Source organism: Polyergus mexicanus, unplaced genomic scaffold (genome assembly GCF_030449975.1).
Source record: "Polyergus mexicanus isolate NDT 795.1 unplaced genomic scaffold, iyPolMexi1.0 SCAF_2, whole genome shotgun sequence".
In the NCBI taxonomy this organism is placed as follows: Eukaryota; Metazoa; Arthropoda; class Insecta; order Hymenoptera; family Formicidae; genus Polyergus; species Polyergus mexicanus.
The window spans coordinates 5,589,653-5,606,669 of record NW_027223322.1 but is presented as its reverse complement, the minus strand read 5'-3'; the positions used below and the strand labels follow the sequence as shown (position 1 = coordinate 5,606,669).

Sequence of the window (17,017 nt, the reverse complement as noted above, 5' to 3'; positions counted from 1 at the left end):
AAGCAGTGGTATCAACGCAGAGTACTGTATCAAGGCAGTGAATTAGTTTAATTATACAATGTATAAATTCTCTCCATCACTTACTGTAACATAAACAATATACCTCTAACAAGGATTTGAAGTAAGGACTACAGGCGGACAAGACCATTTTATGCGCTTTGCAAGTTTGACCATCGCAAGCCAACGTCACATCCGTGAAACTTTTTTCATCTCGCAGATGTTTGAACGACGACACCATGTTCGACTGGAAGTCGTTCCATTTAAGAAAAAACTGCTGTTGTTCTCCCGCCATTGTGAATGCTGATATTGCCCTATAACTCCTACGTAATTGTGCAGTCTGCAAATAAGATTATATCGAAACATCAATCAATGTTAATCGAAGCAGTGGTATCAACGCAGAGTACTTATGTTTATGTAACAAACAAACAAAAAAAAAAAAGAAGGAGAGGGCTCAAATAAAGTAAACGGAAGTAATGTTTAATTTAAAGAAGCTCGTGAAAATGCACGTTCGACCGCAAACTATTAGAATAAAGAGAAAAACGTGTTCGCACGACAACTTGCGACAAACATTGGCTTTTAACAAAAATAATGCGGAAGAACAAACTTTCTTGAAACGTGCAAACGCGAAAGGTCCTCGCGCCAGGTACCCTTGTAGGTTAAGCTAGGGGATATCTCAGCGAGCGAGCGAGCGGGACGCGACGACGCGGATCGGCCGAGCTTCGCTGCGAAGCGGAGCGTATCATCTCGCGAACGGGCGAATTAACGCGTGGATTAACCGTAAAAATGGATATCGAATGAGCGTTAAATCGCGCGTTTCATCACAACACGCGTGCGTCCATCGCGGCCCGTCCCATCAAACGGCGCACACGGGCCCAACACAACACACGGCCCACAACACATTATGATTTAATGTAGCGAGCGCGACGCGAGGAGGACGAATCTCTGTATCCGGGATCGCTTACTTCGCGTCGTCGACGAATCCTGGACGGGGCGTCGACGTGTTTGTGACCAAGCACCTTGCTGCCGGGGGTACGCGAAAAATAAGAAGCGCCGAAAACTTTTTGTGCTATCACCACGATTTTTTTGTTGTGACTAATATCACGACGTGAGGGAAATTCGATCAGGCTCGAGTCTTTCCGGTAGCGGTCGGTCTCCGCGTATGTTGTACCGACTGAAATTACTCAAAAACGTGCCGCTAGATGACGCGACTCGCGCGATCGCAGTCGCAGAATTCTCGTCGTTGTGTGTTTGCGAGCAAATTTCGGTAAGTCGTACATTTTCATGAGTATTTCGTATCTTGTACTATCTCATAAATCTTAGTTAATTAATAATTGATTCTCCTGCCTCTCTCGTTCCTTCTTTCTTTAGAAACAATACTATAAAGACATAAAAAAATCTATCAATTGTAGTTTAACAACTTTAACCTAGATATTTAACGGTCTTATATGTTACTACTTTTATTCTTTATCGCGCGATATAATTAAAAGAATTTTAAAATATATATGCTTACAAAACTTTTATAAACGTCAAAATCTACATTTGAGCTTCTTAATCTCGTAAATTTGCAACAATTAAATTATATTACATTGTATATATATATAATAAAAATTTTAATAATATTTTAAAGCCAGTAGTAATAAGTTGACTTCGTTCGAAAGCTATAATTTACGATATATATATAGCACATGAAGTACATATAATATTCATAATTTATTTTTCTAAACCGTTTACTATACTCTATTACATTTGTATGTGCGATAATTATTAAAAATGGATCAGAAATTAATTAATTCTTCCTGAAACGTCATATACGAGAAAAATACTTCATATGCACAGAACGGAAATGCTCTCGTTTAATAAAGAAAGAAAAATAAAATATAAAGAGAGCGAGAAAGAAGAAAAAAAATTTGAGAAAGAGAAATATATTATTTATATATATATATATATATATATATATATATATATATATATATATATATATCCCGTTGTTATATTGTATAATGTACATAGTGACATACATATATGTATATAGCAAGAAAGATAGAGATGGGCGAGGGAGGGAGGGAGGGAGGGAGAGAGGGAGAGAGAGAAAGCGAGAGAGAGAGAGCGAGTGAGTGAATGAGTGAGTGAGTGAGTGAGTGAGTGGGAGAGGGAGAGAGAGAGAGACTTTTTTTCCGCCTTGATAGCGACAGAACTATTGATACGAGCGAGTACAGTTTATATGTAGAGCTTGTCTCTCTCAGTTCGCAATACATATACGTACGTCGACGTGCGTGGCTCGTAGATCAACGCACATCTTAACTATCTATACGCGAACGATATTAAAGATAAAAATTCATATTGATAAACAATCGAAATATGACGCAACAATGATTTGTCTACTCGGGATCGTATCTTGCGTAAAAATCGTCTTGAAAAGAATTCTTTCTGATTAAGCCGAGTGAGCAATAAATAAGCCGGAAAAGGATAAACGATACAAAAAGCTGAAAAATTCCGGGACAATTCCCCGAAGAAAGTCAAGATAAATATCTGAAAAGTTCGAAAGTCGATAAAGTAGTCGAAGCTCAAGCTAAATAAATAAGGAAATGAGATATATATAAATATTATACATATTTTCTTATTTAATTCTAAACGAGATAATCGTAAGATCGGAGTTGGGGGAAGTAACGGCGTTACTTGTAACGTCGAATTAGCCGTTACCATTATCGTTATTTTTTTATTCTTTATTATCTTATATCTATTCGCGACAGATGTATTTTTGGGAAAAATATTTTGTAGCCTTCTATCACAGGCTGCATTCCGATAGTCACTGCCAGTACTGAAAAATCTATAGTAACGTAAATTATAGATTTTACAATACCGATAGCGAATATTGGAATACACTCTTAATAATATCAATATTTCTCTTATCAACATTTAAAAACAATGCTTGATAAAAATTTTCGACAAAATTGAATTTGCAAATTGCAATTTATATTCCTACAAAGATAAGTATATATTAAAAAGTAAAGATAATTAATATAAAAGATTAGAATCATTAGATAAGTTTAATATAAAAAATGCTTGCTATATAGAGACTAATTTAGAGTTTTTAATCGTAACATAGATTATTACATTTAATATTGATTATTAAATAATTTTATAATCTAACGGCTTATTTTAGCATTACAAAAAAACAAAAACACAACGAAAAAGTAACGAATCCTTACTTTTTGCAAGTAACGGTAACGCGTTACTTTTTAAAATCAGTAACGAGTTACTTTTTACAAAAAAAAAAAAAAAAAAAAAAAAATAACGATAACGGTAACGCGTTACTTTTATAGAGTTAACGTTTCCAACCCTGATTAAGATTTACGACAAACGATTGTTTAACGCGCTTTATTTAATTTTGGATTAATAAACGTGTTACGAGCGTCAGATTTTCGCATTTTTTCCAACATAAGAGATTTGCGAAAACAATCGCAGATTTCTTAAAGAAAATGCGAAAATTTGATGCGACAATAAATCATTCCTCATTATAAATCTTGATTATATCTAGAATTTCATGAATAATAATTATATAGCTCTTCCGCGAATTTATTCTCATTATTTGATAGCGCTTATATAAATCTTGTTCAAATGCAAATTAAACCTTTGCCAATTAAAGTAGACGCGATACTTGACAATCATGAAGATCATCGCAAAATCCCTAAAAATTTTAACAGGGGGAAATAAGTGCGTACGAAAGATTTCTTGCTCGATTGCTTACTGTCAATTGCGCGATATCGTGCAAACGGCGACATGTTCCCTATCGGCGGCTAACATACCGTTAACCGTATTTAAAGTACCCGATTATAACGATACATATATACAATATCACATAATATTTGTAATATTATACATATATGACAACATTAATGTACAATACAATACATTTTTGATACAGAATGTTTGAATAACAATCGAATATAATTGGCGTATATCCCGAAACTTTCGCGTTTGATCCAAGTTCGATCGCATATACTATCGATAATTGTTCATGTAGTAATTTAACGACGAATAATCTGATCATAAAAATTTCATTTTCGTGCGACAAAACCCATCGCGAGTTGAAAGAGGACAACAGCTTTCGTACGCATGGCGTCGCGCGGGTATGCGGCATCGAGAGAATCAAACGCCGGAAAATTTTTTCCATCGCGCGGAACCGTGACGGGACCGCAGCATGTGAGAGCACGAGGGAGGGCGAGAAAAAGAAAGAGAGAGAAAAAAGAACGCGCGACGGAATCGGTTGAGGGGCGAAGGAGGAAACGTGAAGAAGAAAACGGTCGAAACGCATTGGGGACCGAGCGAGCGAGCGAGAGAGAGAGAGAGAGAGAGAGAGAGAGAGAGAGAGAGGGGTGCATAGATAGCGAGCGAAAAAAGCGAGAGCAAGAGTTAGAAATAAAACAGGGCCCGGAGGAGAGCAAGGAGCGGGGGAGAATGGGAACTGACTTGTACAAGCGCGAGCGATGACGGACGAGAGGAGGAGCGCGGTTCGGAGGACGCTCAGCGCTTACCTCCTCCTCCTCACTCTCTCTCTCTCTCTCTCTCTCTCTCTCTCTCTCTCTCTCTGTCTCTCTCTCTCTCTCATGGTCCTCTTTCGGAGGGGACCGAACGTAAAGAGGAACGCGCGGGAGAAACGTAGCGTCACGCAAGCGCAATGAGGGACAGTCGCGCGGGCCACATTGAAAGCTTGTAACATGCCGTCGAGGCGAACAGTCGCGCGCTAACTCTCATGTGGATTGTATCATCGTATCCGGACTCTCTCGTTCTCTTTTTAACCGTCTCTTTCATGTGTATCTCGATCGCGTATATAGTATCGAAATTGTTGTGCGCTGTAGGCGTTAGTAAACGGTGTTTGGACGCGTAGCCGAACACGCGACCAAAGTTAAACGAGACAACATTGTCGACAGACGAAATCTGTGACCGTCGAGGTCTTCGTGATCTAGGAATATATAATTCGTTATAGCTATTAAGTATTTGGAACAGTGTCAAAAGCGCGGTTCCGAGGAAACGAGGAGGTCCATTTATTATCCGCGACGTTGTGGATAGAGGTAGTGGATTCACGCCGAGAGGTATCCTCTCTCTCTCTCTCTCCTCACCTCACGTCTGCTGGCTCTCGTCCTTGGATGATACGACGCCCGAAGAGAGGAAGAAGATAGAATAAAGTAGAAACAGCGAGACGAACGCGGATCAGACGAACGTTTCTACGCACGCATAGACGTGGGCATACAGGTGGTTGCGGTGAAAGGACTCCTCCTATCCGTGATGCGCGAGTGAACAATGGAATCACCGGTCATGTACGATTCGGCGGCCCATCAGGCCCAGGCCCAGGGTACGGCCGATCTGAAGAAGTCCCAGGTGCTCAATAACAACACCAGTAATCAAAACAACAACGCCGCGACAAACAATAATAATAATTCCGCTCTACAGATCAATCACAATCATAACCATAACCAGCAGTTGAACAGCACGGTGGTGAGCAAAGTCTCCGCCAGCAAGGCGACCTTGCATCAGCAGTACGCCGAGCACTGTGCCGCCGCTGGTGAACTCACCGACCTTAACACCCCGGAGATCTCGCTGGACCTCCAGCATCTGATCGACGATAATCACTTCAATGACGGTTTGTTAGACATGCTGAATGCCAGCAACGGCGTGAAGCACGTGAGAACGGGCAATTACAACACGCGCACTACCCTCGCGTACATGCCGCAGCCAGTGCACAGCGGCGCGAATTATCATCAGGGCAGCTGTAGCGACAGTAACAGTTCGAGCTCGGAATCACCCAGCATCAAGGAAGAGCCGCTGGACCCGGCGGACTATCGACGCCACTGCCCTCAGTATCCACCGGGTTACAGTCCGGTGACGAACAATCCGTTCGCCAACGGCGGTCAAACCTTCACCACCCTGGCACCGTCCACGATCCCCGGCAGTCATCCCGGTACGCCGATTCATCAACCGCCGCCTCGGGGCGGCCCTATGAAAGGACCGGTAATAACCCATCAACATCACGCCGCCGCCAACGTCGCCAGGAAACAGACCAAGGCCATCGACAAGGCGAGCGACGAGTACAGACGACGCCGGGAGAGGAATAACATCGCCGTGAGGAAGAGCCGCGAGAAGGCAAAGGTGCGATCGCGCGAGACCGAGGAGAAGGTCAAGTTGCTGGTGAAGGACAACGATCTGCTGAAGAAGCGAATCGAGCTCCTCACCGAGGAACTCAACGTCCTCAGATCGCTCTTCGGCAACGTCAGCATGCTGCCCGAGCATCTGCACCGCGAAATCTCGAGGCACCTCGATCAATTTCAGCAGCACGCGGTCGGACCCATGTAGCAGCAGCGCGCGGACGTAGCCGCGCGATCATGATCGTACGAGACGGCGTCGTTTGACGACGACGTCGTCGTTTACTCGCGTCCCCGGCCGCTATCGGGTCGTTCCGATTGTGAGGCGAAGTCAGTCAGTCGCGTCTTCCGCTCTCCTCTCGCGTCTCCCCGCGTACACGCATCGCGTAAATCTCTCACGAGAGACTCTCGTCCCCCCCCCCCCTCGCTCACACTCATTCCCTCTTTCTTCGTCTTCGTCTTCTTCTTCTTCCATCTCCGTCTTCTGCGTCGTATCTTGTATCTCGCTCAATTCGGAGCGCACGTGCACGCGTGCGTCGTCGTTGTCGCGAAGCCGCGTGCGTGGGTGGGTGAAGGGGCGGCGGGAGGGGCGGGGGGAAGAGGGGGTCGACGAGTCGCGTAGGAAGAGCGGAGTTACTCGACGCGAGCTCGTAACTTGCGATGCGAGCTAGAGAACGCGATCGACAGGATAATGATGACGATGACGATGATGATTCGCGTGTTCCAAGACAAGTGTGTCTCTCTCGCCCGCGGTCTTATGCTCGATAGAAAAGAGTGTGCTATCCGGACGCTGATAAAAGGCGAAAGGGGGCGTAAAATCGAAAATAAATAACAATACCGTGGAAAAATCAATCTCGCGTGGACTGCAAACGAGCCTTATTAGTGTGTGTTGCGATCTCCTGACATAACTAAACCGAGAATCGCGTAATATTGACGAAGGACGCGAAAAAGGCTGTCCGATCTTTTCCTTTTCTCTTTTGTCTATCTTCCTTCGTCCTCGTTATTTCCTCTCAATATGTCTTACGTCGTTCTTTTCTTCTTTGCACTTACGGACTATATAAGTAAGACTGTCGATGTTATTTACCTAGATAATTTTTCGGATCCCCTCTTGATGGACTTTCGCGAAATCGCACGGAGACGAACTCCGAGACATCGAACAAATCATGCCTCTCACCTTAATTGTACATTATACGTTTCGTACTACACATACACACGGACACAATACCCAACACACATCTTCAATGCGGAAGACACATATACACGGCGTTGTATTTAGAATTCGTGCTTAGAATTCGGTTCTTAGATAACATTAAATTAATAAACTTAGACTATATTGCTCTTCAATTACCAAGTACCTTAAAAGAAAAAGAAAAAAAAAAAAAGAAAAAGAGTCATGTTGAAATACGACGATCCTTATCAACGTGGCTCGTGTCGATGTGTATCAATAAGAGAAGTCGATGTTCATTTTCTCTCGATACATATTCGCATCCGCGCTCGCCGTGTTCGAGTATGGCAAGCACGAGCAATCATTCGCGCCCTTGTATTATAATTCTTATAGTAATTTTATTATTATTATTATATCCGAAATGTATATATATATATATATATATATATATATATATATATAAAGCTAATATATTTTGTTAGAAGAAAAGCCGATAGAAAGCTCGCGCGCGCGAGTATGTGCGAGAGAAACCGCCGTAGAACGATCGAGCGAATTGTATGCGTGCATACACGCGCGTGAGTGAGCACGTTACGTCAATATCTGTATGAGTACCTGTGTGAATATAATATATGTATGGCTGTATAATTTTTTTTCCGCGTGTACGAACGGATCGATAGGAATGAGATAAACAAATCAAACGAATTGTTGTAATTGCATATTTTATTAGTGACAAGAGAGAGAGAGAGAGAGAGAGAGAGAGAGAGAGAGTGACCGAATCATACCTGATTGTTCTATTATAAGTTTACAGTCATATGAAACAAAACTTCATCTTCATTCATATGTAAATCCGATGCCTACGACACGGTGACAGCAGCAGCAGCCGGCATATATGGTATACATGCATTCGTCACGGTTGCATGTATTTATCATATGTGTATCCGCGCGCGAGCGATTTAATTACGCGAAGGCGCGCGATTACGGCGATGTAACGGGTGAATGTGGACGTATGGCACGTGTGCCTTGACGTATGACTGACGTATGATATTAGGGTACGAGATTACCTGTCACAGATCACGGTCATCTTGTCTATGCACAAATATATTTTGATATGAAACGTACGCGCGATGCCTGGTCTCTGTTACCTTCTTCGTCTCCGTATCATCTCACTCGCTCCGTCCATCTTTCCCCGCGTGTTTCTCGATCGTTTAATTTTTAATTTAATCTTTCGTGATGCGCTGTGAAGTTTCCGATGCATAAAATTACTTTTCTTCAGAGATAATAACGTTATTAAAGTACACGTAATACTCTAGATTTTAAACAAAGTATATATATATGTGAGAAATTTTTTCTTATCACATCACGCAAATATAAACATCAATCTTTAATTATTTTTACTTGTACGTTACTTAGCATGCATGTTTTGGTCTTTCAATTTTTTTACAGAATACGTCCGAGTATTCTGGTTTATTTTTCAGGAACGTAAGGCTGATGTAATATATATATATATATATTTCGCTTTTACTTTAATAACTCTTTATAAATATATTTTTTAAATCATTGCCAATGTGTATTTTCATACTTTCTGAGATTCAGTAAAGAAAACAATATTTAAAAGACTATGCAATATTCTCTCTCTCTCTTCAAAAAAGAAAAAGAGACTATTATAAACTAATTTAAAAAATATATAAAAGAATCACTATTATAAAATGAAGAATTTATTTAATTCGAAGAAATAAAATTCAAGCAAAAGAATCATAATATAGAATATAAAGAATCCAAGTTGAACTCGTTATCGCATTGAGGCTTGATCTTAACGGCGCCGGCGCGGTCACGTGCGCGGTCAAGGCGGGAACGAGCCCCGTCTAAGGGAGATTATTATAAGTTCCGCGTCTATACAAAGGGGGACAGTAGAATAACCGACTGTTAATCCATCAAAAAAATTCGTCGGCGTGTATATACTATATAACATATATGTACATATGTGGAAAATTATCTGCGCGCGATTTCATCGTGGAGAGAGAGAGAGAGAGAGACTAGAGAGTGAATCAGGAGTTAACTTTGTTGTTAGTCAGATTAAATAAATTAGTATTATTGTGATGCGTCATGGTAAGCACCGCGGAACAGGATACGTCGGTCCACGTGTACGCGCAAACGCACGTGCCTGCATCTGGAATCAGGCAACGCGCACGAGTCGATGCGTACGAGGAAGTTGCGACGTAATTAGCAAAACAAATTTTTCATATCGTGGTACAAAATCATAACGATACACATAGGCAGATATGTATCTTCTGTCTACATCGATTAAAAATTTTATTGACAGAATCGTGGAATGGAGAATTTTTCCATCGCATTAAAGTAAAAATATTTTAATTTCAACTCTTCGAATACTAATTATATAATATAAATGAATGACTGTGCATTGATATTGTTTCGTATAAAGCGTACATGTATATATCTTATTTCTTGCTCTTTATTTTATTAAAAAGTTATAATAAAATAATAGAGAAATATAAATTCGATATGTGTATTGTACAATAATTATCATTTGAGAAATTTTTAATAAAGTATATTAATATGCGACTTACACGATTTAAGTCTGATATTCCGCTTTGTTATTCAAAGCTGTTCTTAAAGAATAGAACTCAGGGACTTTAATGTTCTCTATGCGTGTACAATAGTCTCATGTGAATTCGCGAATTAGTTTGATGATTCTCCCAGAGAATTTATCGTATTTCTACGTGATACAATGCACAGCGTTGCATTGTGCGTATTCACATACCAATATATTGTTCGGACAAAGCGTAAAATGCACGCAGCTAACTGTACGAGAAATGAAAGTGTAATGCCGGGGACGGAATGCTTCCGAAGAATTGAAATCGACATTGATGCAGGAGAATGCACAAGACGCATACATTATCAATACGAAATGTAGCGTAGAATCTTAGAATAACTTAAACATCAAAAGTTACGTTAGAGTATAATATGGAAAAGTCATTTAATAATATAATCAGCATAAATTAGACTAAAATCATTCAATAAAAATAATTTAATAACTATAAATAAAATTCACACTTTTGTTAATTTAAGATAAGCATCATCGTATATTATGATTAAGATCCTATATTAAAATTCATCTTTCTTGCGCATCAAATAATGAGATTAAAAAGAATTCTTAAAATATATATGTTTTTAAAGAGAGATCTATATATTTTGTATATCACATCTTAAACGTTGATAAGTTATATTAAAATGATTATACAATAATCTTTAAATGGAATAATATTAAAGCATCATAAAGCCTGTAATCAGACTATGTATTGAAGATTGAGATTCAAGATTCAAGATTGAAATTTCACCAATTAGAATAAAGAAATTTTAGTCCCTTTCGTTCTGATTAGTCAAATTCCAATCTTTAATTTTCAATCTTCAATTTTCAATGCGTGGTCTGATACGGGCTTTAGACCATTAAAATATATAGAATTTAGAATAGAATCTAAATAATAATTATTTTGAGAGAAAAAGAAGATTTTTATATACAGGACAATATGTATAACAAAAATATTCTAATATTTACTTCATTTTTTTCGATAGGTTGCTGGCTTGCATTCCAAATCTGTCATTAATTTTTGGAAAGCTATGATTAGAAATATTGTCTAATTATTAATGCCTTAGGATAGATTTTAGTCTTAACGATCGAAAGAAAATATTTTCTAAAATGTTTTTTTAAAATTCTATTTTAATAAATATCAACACTTAATATTGATTCATAAAATATCAATTCATAAATATCAATTGATAATTAAGAGTATATCCAATAGATTATTATTCTTCCAAAAATTTTTTACATTTGAAAAAATACCGATTTGTTTAAAAAGATTCCGATGTTGTTATTCAATATTTAAGTTAAATGAAAATGTTAGAATATGTTTTTTTAAATTTGTAGCAATACCGAGAGACACACAGAGACGGATAACCGACTAACGCGATTGTAAAAAATGTGCAATATTACTTTGTAATATACCTGTTATAGATTGCATTAGAATTCGTAATTAATATTTAAGAATTAATTTTTTTCTTTGTCTGGTAAAAAATTCTAAATCTATATCTATATATCTAGGCAAAATTCTAATCCATTAGATTTTTGTGATAAACTATTTGTAAGAGATTTTGCTCTTTCAATACTATATATGTATACATATTTCAACAAGAGATACTAACAGGAACGTTCAGCATTTTATTACCTTGTAATTTTCCTGTTATAATTAAAAAAAGAGTAGTAAATAATAAATAATAATATTTAAAATGTAAAGCATTATATCTTAAAAATTTCAAAGTCTATACATGACATATCGCATCTTGTGCTATCATACACTTACAAAGATTCCTTTTCATTATAAACGTAACATTATAAACAAATTAAACAATTCTTGTAATTCTTTTTTTTTTTTTTTTACATTTGGCGGCATTTTCGCGGCAACGTCAACGGTTTAGCTTTGCGTGTTGTCGCATTAAATTTCTGACATAATATGCCAAGTTTTGACGCCGAAATGTCTGCGTACACGTGTCGTCGACGATTCTAATTTTAGATACAAGCTGTGCTATCGTTTATACACAATACATCCAATTTTCAAACGTTCCTTCGAACTGAATAGCAGCTTCTAGAAATGAACAGATTCACCGAGAAGAACAATCGCGTGCAAGCATTTCAATTTTCCTAACCACAATTGATCAATATTCTTCCCAATAAAATTTATTAACCAGGAAATATTGAATATTGAATTTTTGAACGACGAATTACTTAAGATATTCATTTTTTTATCTAATAGATGAAATTTCGATTTAACTTAAATTTTGTTTATCTAATAATATCCTATCGTCCTCTTAAATAATCACATCTATCTAATTTTATCGAATTAAATTTGCATATATATCTTATTTCAATCTTAATCTCAATGCTAATCTAATTGTCAAGCTTTGCATCTATTTTACTAAATCATTTATATTTCGCATGTAAATTACATATTTCGATTTTAAATAATTGATTGATCGAATTGTGCGTAATGAAACAATCGCATTCGCACGTCTCTCTCTCTCTCTCGTTCTCGAATATTATATATAATTCTTTTATTTTTACCAAACTTTCTTTCCCAGACGAGATTAGGATTAGCTTGTGTGATACACAATATCTATCACTAGTATTTATCAGCGACTTATCAGTATCATTGGCTTCGTTTAATTCTTCATATTCACATAGCTACGATTTATCCAGCCATTCTCCGAATCAATCACTATAATATTTATTTACCATAGTTTTTATTTCTTCTTAATTTTCCATAATTATTTTTCAAATATAATTGTCAACATAAATCATAAATCTACCTGCTCGCTTTTATTATGAGGATATTTTTGTCTGGATATATATTGTACATATTTATATGATAAATATAATTCTAATGTAATATGATTAATTGAAATATGTCTGTGTTAATTTCAATTACATTTCTCGATACATCTTCTTCATATTCGTATAAAAACTCATCGCGCAACGGAACGCGCATTAGCGATAATTTAATACAGAAAGTTCTAGTCGCATTGAATGCTACCTGCACTTCTATTATCAATTGGCTCTTTGTTCTAGCTTCGGCGATCGTGGCATAGCGCCAGTTCGAATTATGAGAGATACAGCAGTCTCTAATTCGTGTTAACATTATCATTCGCTTCTCTCTATAGACATTAAGTACCAGTATCTTCTCACTTTATCTCTTACAGATATTATATTACGAAGGAAATAATCTGAATTCGAAATTCTGTTTCTTCGCATATTGGGAATAAAGATATAAAATAAAATATTTTATCAATATTAATAAAGTACTTGTCAAGCTGTGGCAAAGTTAAGACGGCAATTGAAACTTTTATTTTAATTCTTTTCTTGATCACAAATCGTAAAATATTTTCTAAGATCATATAAATGCGCTTAAGAAAATTGCGGGCCGCTTAAAATTAAAAAAAAAAAAAAGAGAGAGAGAGAGAGAGAGAATTTATATTATATTTGCATGTGCTAATCGCTGTTTCATCAATATTGTCGAACGATAAAAAAAGAAAGAGGTGGAAAAGCCTGACAAAGGCGCGCCATCAGCAACACGATACTTTGCTTTCCCGGCCGTGTGTTTATAGTTACCTGCGTTCCTACCCGTTCGCGACGACCGCCTGGTCTCTATTCTGGCTGCGATGGTATATGGGTTAGGGCCAACTCTGCCAAGACCGCCCCGCACCCACGCACGTTCGCGCCCGATTCTCTTTTCGCGCGTACGACGAACAAGCCTCGTGCAAGCGAGCAAGCGAAACCGCTCGGTTATCTCGTAAACTTGTATTCCGCGAGTTGCACTGTAATGTTACGTGAAACAAAGCTGCACTTGTTCGCGCATCTCTCGATCTAGTAAAACTTCGATACGGTTGCTAATGCAGCGGATGACATTGAGCCGACCGTTGGTTGGTGCTCTTCGCGTCCCGAGCCAGATTTGCAAGATGTGCAGCGGAAGCGGTCTCCGAATTAGTCACATCGCGTCACCTCGCAGCGTCCTATTAATCTTAGCTATTATGGCCGGGAGGGAGAAATTTATTTATTATCAGTTATTAAAATGTCATATGGCGTATAGAATAATTCATTACTTTCATATAAAATGATTGTAAAATTGAAAAATTTTAATATTGAAGAAAATTGATCAAATTGCTATTGAAGAGAAATTGATACTATAAATAGATCGAAAAAATTGTAGATAGAAAAGAAATGTGAGAAGTCTCAGGTATCCTATATTAGGATCTTCAGTTTACGTAAAAATGACAAAGAACTAAGATCAGATGAATAATATCGTAAAGTGTTAAATTTCGAAACGATCTATTTTGTTTCGCAAGATGTACATAATCCTAACACGGGGTACAATAAAAATGCTTATAGATCTTTCTGGTGTCTTCAATCTATTGTTACTGTGAATATATTCAGTGTCGAGTTACAGACAAAGCACCCCAATTTTTAAAATTAAACTTTCATTTTTAAAAGTTATCGTATGAATTATGATAGAAATAAAAAAATAAATAATAATAAGGAGATAAAGAAAATAATATTGTAATGAGATATTGACAATATATATCGAAAAGTTTAATAGAAAAAAAAAAAAAAAAAAAAAAATTGAGACCGTTGGACATTTTTTAATTAGTTTTCTTAAAATTAAAGTTTGCATATACGTAAAATTTATTTTGCAGAATTTTATGAACTGGATGAAAACGCATCTAATCTGGAGTTAAAAGGGGTCTGCCGTCGATCGGCATCGCGAGACTCAACGCCACGAGCACGATGTGGGTGTGACCTGGTTTGCGAGAGTTTCACTTTCCTGTAACATCGTTGCACGGAGGAGGTAAGGAGGATTCGACCCCAGAATTACGTCATGCATTGTTATGCCGGCCGTGTAACGGCTCATAGTCGTACGTGCGGAACTCTGTGAGAATGAAAATTAACGAAAGAGACGAGAGAGAAAGAGAGATTCGGATTCCGCGCGAATCGATCGTCGTTGATGGATTCTGGCGATCTCGTGTACATTATATCGTTGCCGTACATTCCGATCAGTGTCGTTCGAGCAACGATCGCGGCTTGAAATATATTCAATCTTGGAAAATATAAAAATATTAAAAATTCGCCATTTGGATATATATAGATAAATTTTCAATCAATCGAAAAAATGTCATCATAATTGAATTTTAATAATTCTTTGATATAGTAGATCTTGAATTTTTATTTTATAATCAAATTACAAAAAATATCATCATATAAATATATATATAATTTATAAAGAAAAGATATATATAAATTAAGAATAAAAAATTATTGTCTCACTCTTAAAATATAGAAATGAAGAATAAGAATTAAGAAAAAAAAAAATATATATATATATATAATACAAATTCTCATATTTATATGTTTGTTATAGCATACACTTATTCAAGAACATGATATGAATTTTTTGTCGAGTTTCTGAAAAAATTTTCTGCGTGCGGATGTTTTTCTACAATAATTTAATAATCTCATTAATAACGTGCGAACGTGATAAGACATCGCTTCGAACTTAGAACGTATAACGCGTGTGCTGCGATGTGAGTGTCTGTGGCTGTGTGTACACGTATAATCCTTATGATCTTTGAGTGTCGGAGTAACAAGTACATAAAAGAGCGCTCTAGCGTGCGACCTATATTCCACGCCTGCATCGCTATATTAGACGCGTACGATGCATCAGGGACGCGCCTGAAAGCGCCTCTCTCTCTCTCTAGACTCTTTCTTCGTTTCACCTGCCAATCAAATTCAAATTCGAAAAGCAACAAATAAGCGTATTCATAGCTTATTTGTATATTTAAACAAAAATTAGAAAAAAAAAACGAACAATTAAGTAAAAATAAATATGGATGGTAAATCATATATTATATGGTAATTTATATCAATATATTGATATATATATATGGTAATTGAATTACACGAATAATGAAATGAAAGAAGAAATTTAAAATAATTTATATAAATCTGTACGAATCTGAAAATTCATATTTTTTTCTAACAGCTGATGTTACATTCTTCTGCGAGAAATTCGCTTTGATGATTTGAGACGGCGCGTCTGCATCGACTTTAGAGAAATAAATGATCAAGCCAGGAGCAAAAAAAAAAAAAAAAAAAAAAAATCTATTTTCAAAATAAAAATGCACACATTTGCATATTTGGTACGGCATAACATTCGAACGACGAGAGTGGCAAATTTGTCACAAGTGTATATTTATGTACGCGTATATAAATAACGATGTGTTTACTTCCTATATGGGAGAGAAATGAAGATCGTTCGATCGAACGTTTTTTTACGAATTCGGACGTGATGGGTACATCAGCCGGTTTTCGTTCCACACGAACCGACACGCGTATGCGCACGCGTGACAGCGCGCGTGCACGCACGATGTGCGTTTACGCGAGGAAGTCGGTGGATTTATTTTCGTCGCGGACGCGTTCCCCCGCTCGCCCGCTCGCCCGCTCCCTCCCCCCCCCCTCACCCTCTCCCCAAACACATCACCCACTCGCTCTCGGCGGAACCACCGCAGCCACTCTAAAGGACATACACCGGTATCTTTTATACTCGGTCGTTTACTCTCCGGGACAACGGTAAAACGGTAGGGACCGCTGCCTAAAAGTCAATGAAAACCACTTCCGCGTCTTGGCATCTTATACGGCTCGCATGCAATGCGTCATCTGATCGTAGACGACACACATACCTCTGAATCGAACAATGAAAATAATAAAGAAGCCAATTTTTTTTTTTCAAGGATAAAACGTGAAAATAGTTATATTTAATATGAATCATAAACGCATGAAAAATATGTAGATCTTTATACAAGTATTTATATAAACTATACTTTTCATTTATATATTTTAATGATCCTAAAATTTTCCCGTTACACAATATATTTATTTTATCTATGCTGTATAACGCATTTTTTTTTTTTTTTTGATACGTATATTAAATTCGAGAGTATGCGAAAAAGTAGTCCTTAATTAAACTTAATTAAGAAGGTTATAATTATAGTTGGCTGCTACGGAACTGGGATAATCAGTATGGAAACATTCCAAAGATATGCATATTGCGCGCGGCATAAAATAGTTAACGAGAGTGTTCTCATGAGTGGA

The 17,017-nt window shown here is 37.3% G+C and overlaps 2 protein-coding genes and 1 long non-coding RNA gene across 7 annotated transcripts in view; 2 read left to right on the top strand and 1 right to left on the bottom strand.

Moving 5' to 3' along the window:
- Positions 1 to 295: 295 nt before the first annotated feature.
- Positions 296 to 17,017, bottom strand: part of LOC138944720 (uncharacterized) — a 175,734-nt gene continuing 159,012 nt past the window's right edge. Inside the window, exon 3 of the long non-coding RNA XR_011448858.1 lies at positions 296 to 337. This is a non-coding gene — a long non-coding RNA (uncharacterized lncRNA). The remainder of the gene's footprint in view (positions 338 to 17,017) is intronic.
- LOC138944719 (cilia- and flagella-associated protein 276) overlaps positions 1,106 to 17,017 on the top strand; it is a 111,110-nt gene continuing 95,198 nt past the window's right edge. Inside the window, exons 1-3 of one of the 4 annotated variants that reach the window (XR_011448856.1) lie at positions 1,110 to 1,264; positions 14,566 to 14,717; positions 15,909 to 16,745. The gene's annotated coding sequence lies outside the window, so the exon portion shown is untranslated. Of the gene's footprint in view, positions 1,265 to 14,565; positions 14,718 to 15,908; positions 16,746 to 17,017 lie in introns of those variants that run through there. The other 3 variants (XM_070315628.1, XR_011448857.1, XR_011448855.1) reach the window with 3 other exon arrangements.
- On the top strand, positions 4,673 to 8,425 carry LOC138944710 (CCAAT/enhancer-binding protein). 2 transcript variants are annotated; one of them, XM_070315612.1, is made up of 2 exons: positions 4,673 to 5,379; positions 5,452 to 8,425. In XM_070315612.1, the coding sequence occupies exons 1-2, from the start codon at positions 5,302 to 5,304 to the stop codon at positions 6,349 to 6,351; spliced, it is 978 nt and encodes a 325-aa protein (XP_070171713.1). In that variant the 5' UTR covers positions 4,673 to 5,301; the 3' UTR covers positions 6,352 to 8,425. The 2 variants fall into 2 exon arrangements, with proteins under 2 accessions (XP_070171713.1, XP_070171712.1); XM_070315611.1 differs by having other exon boundaries at positions 4,675 to 8,425.

Bases quoted from the DNA above. Each gene is read 5' to 3' on its own strand.
- LOC138944710 (XM_070315611.1), top strand. From the start codon at position 5,302: ATGGAATCACCGGTCATGTACGATTCGGCGGCCCATCAGGCCCAGGCC.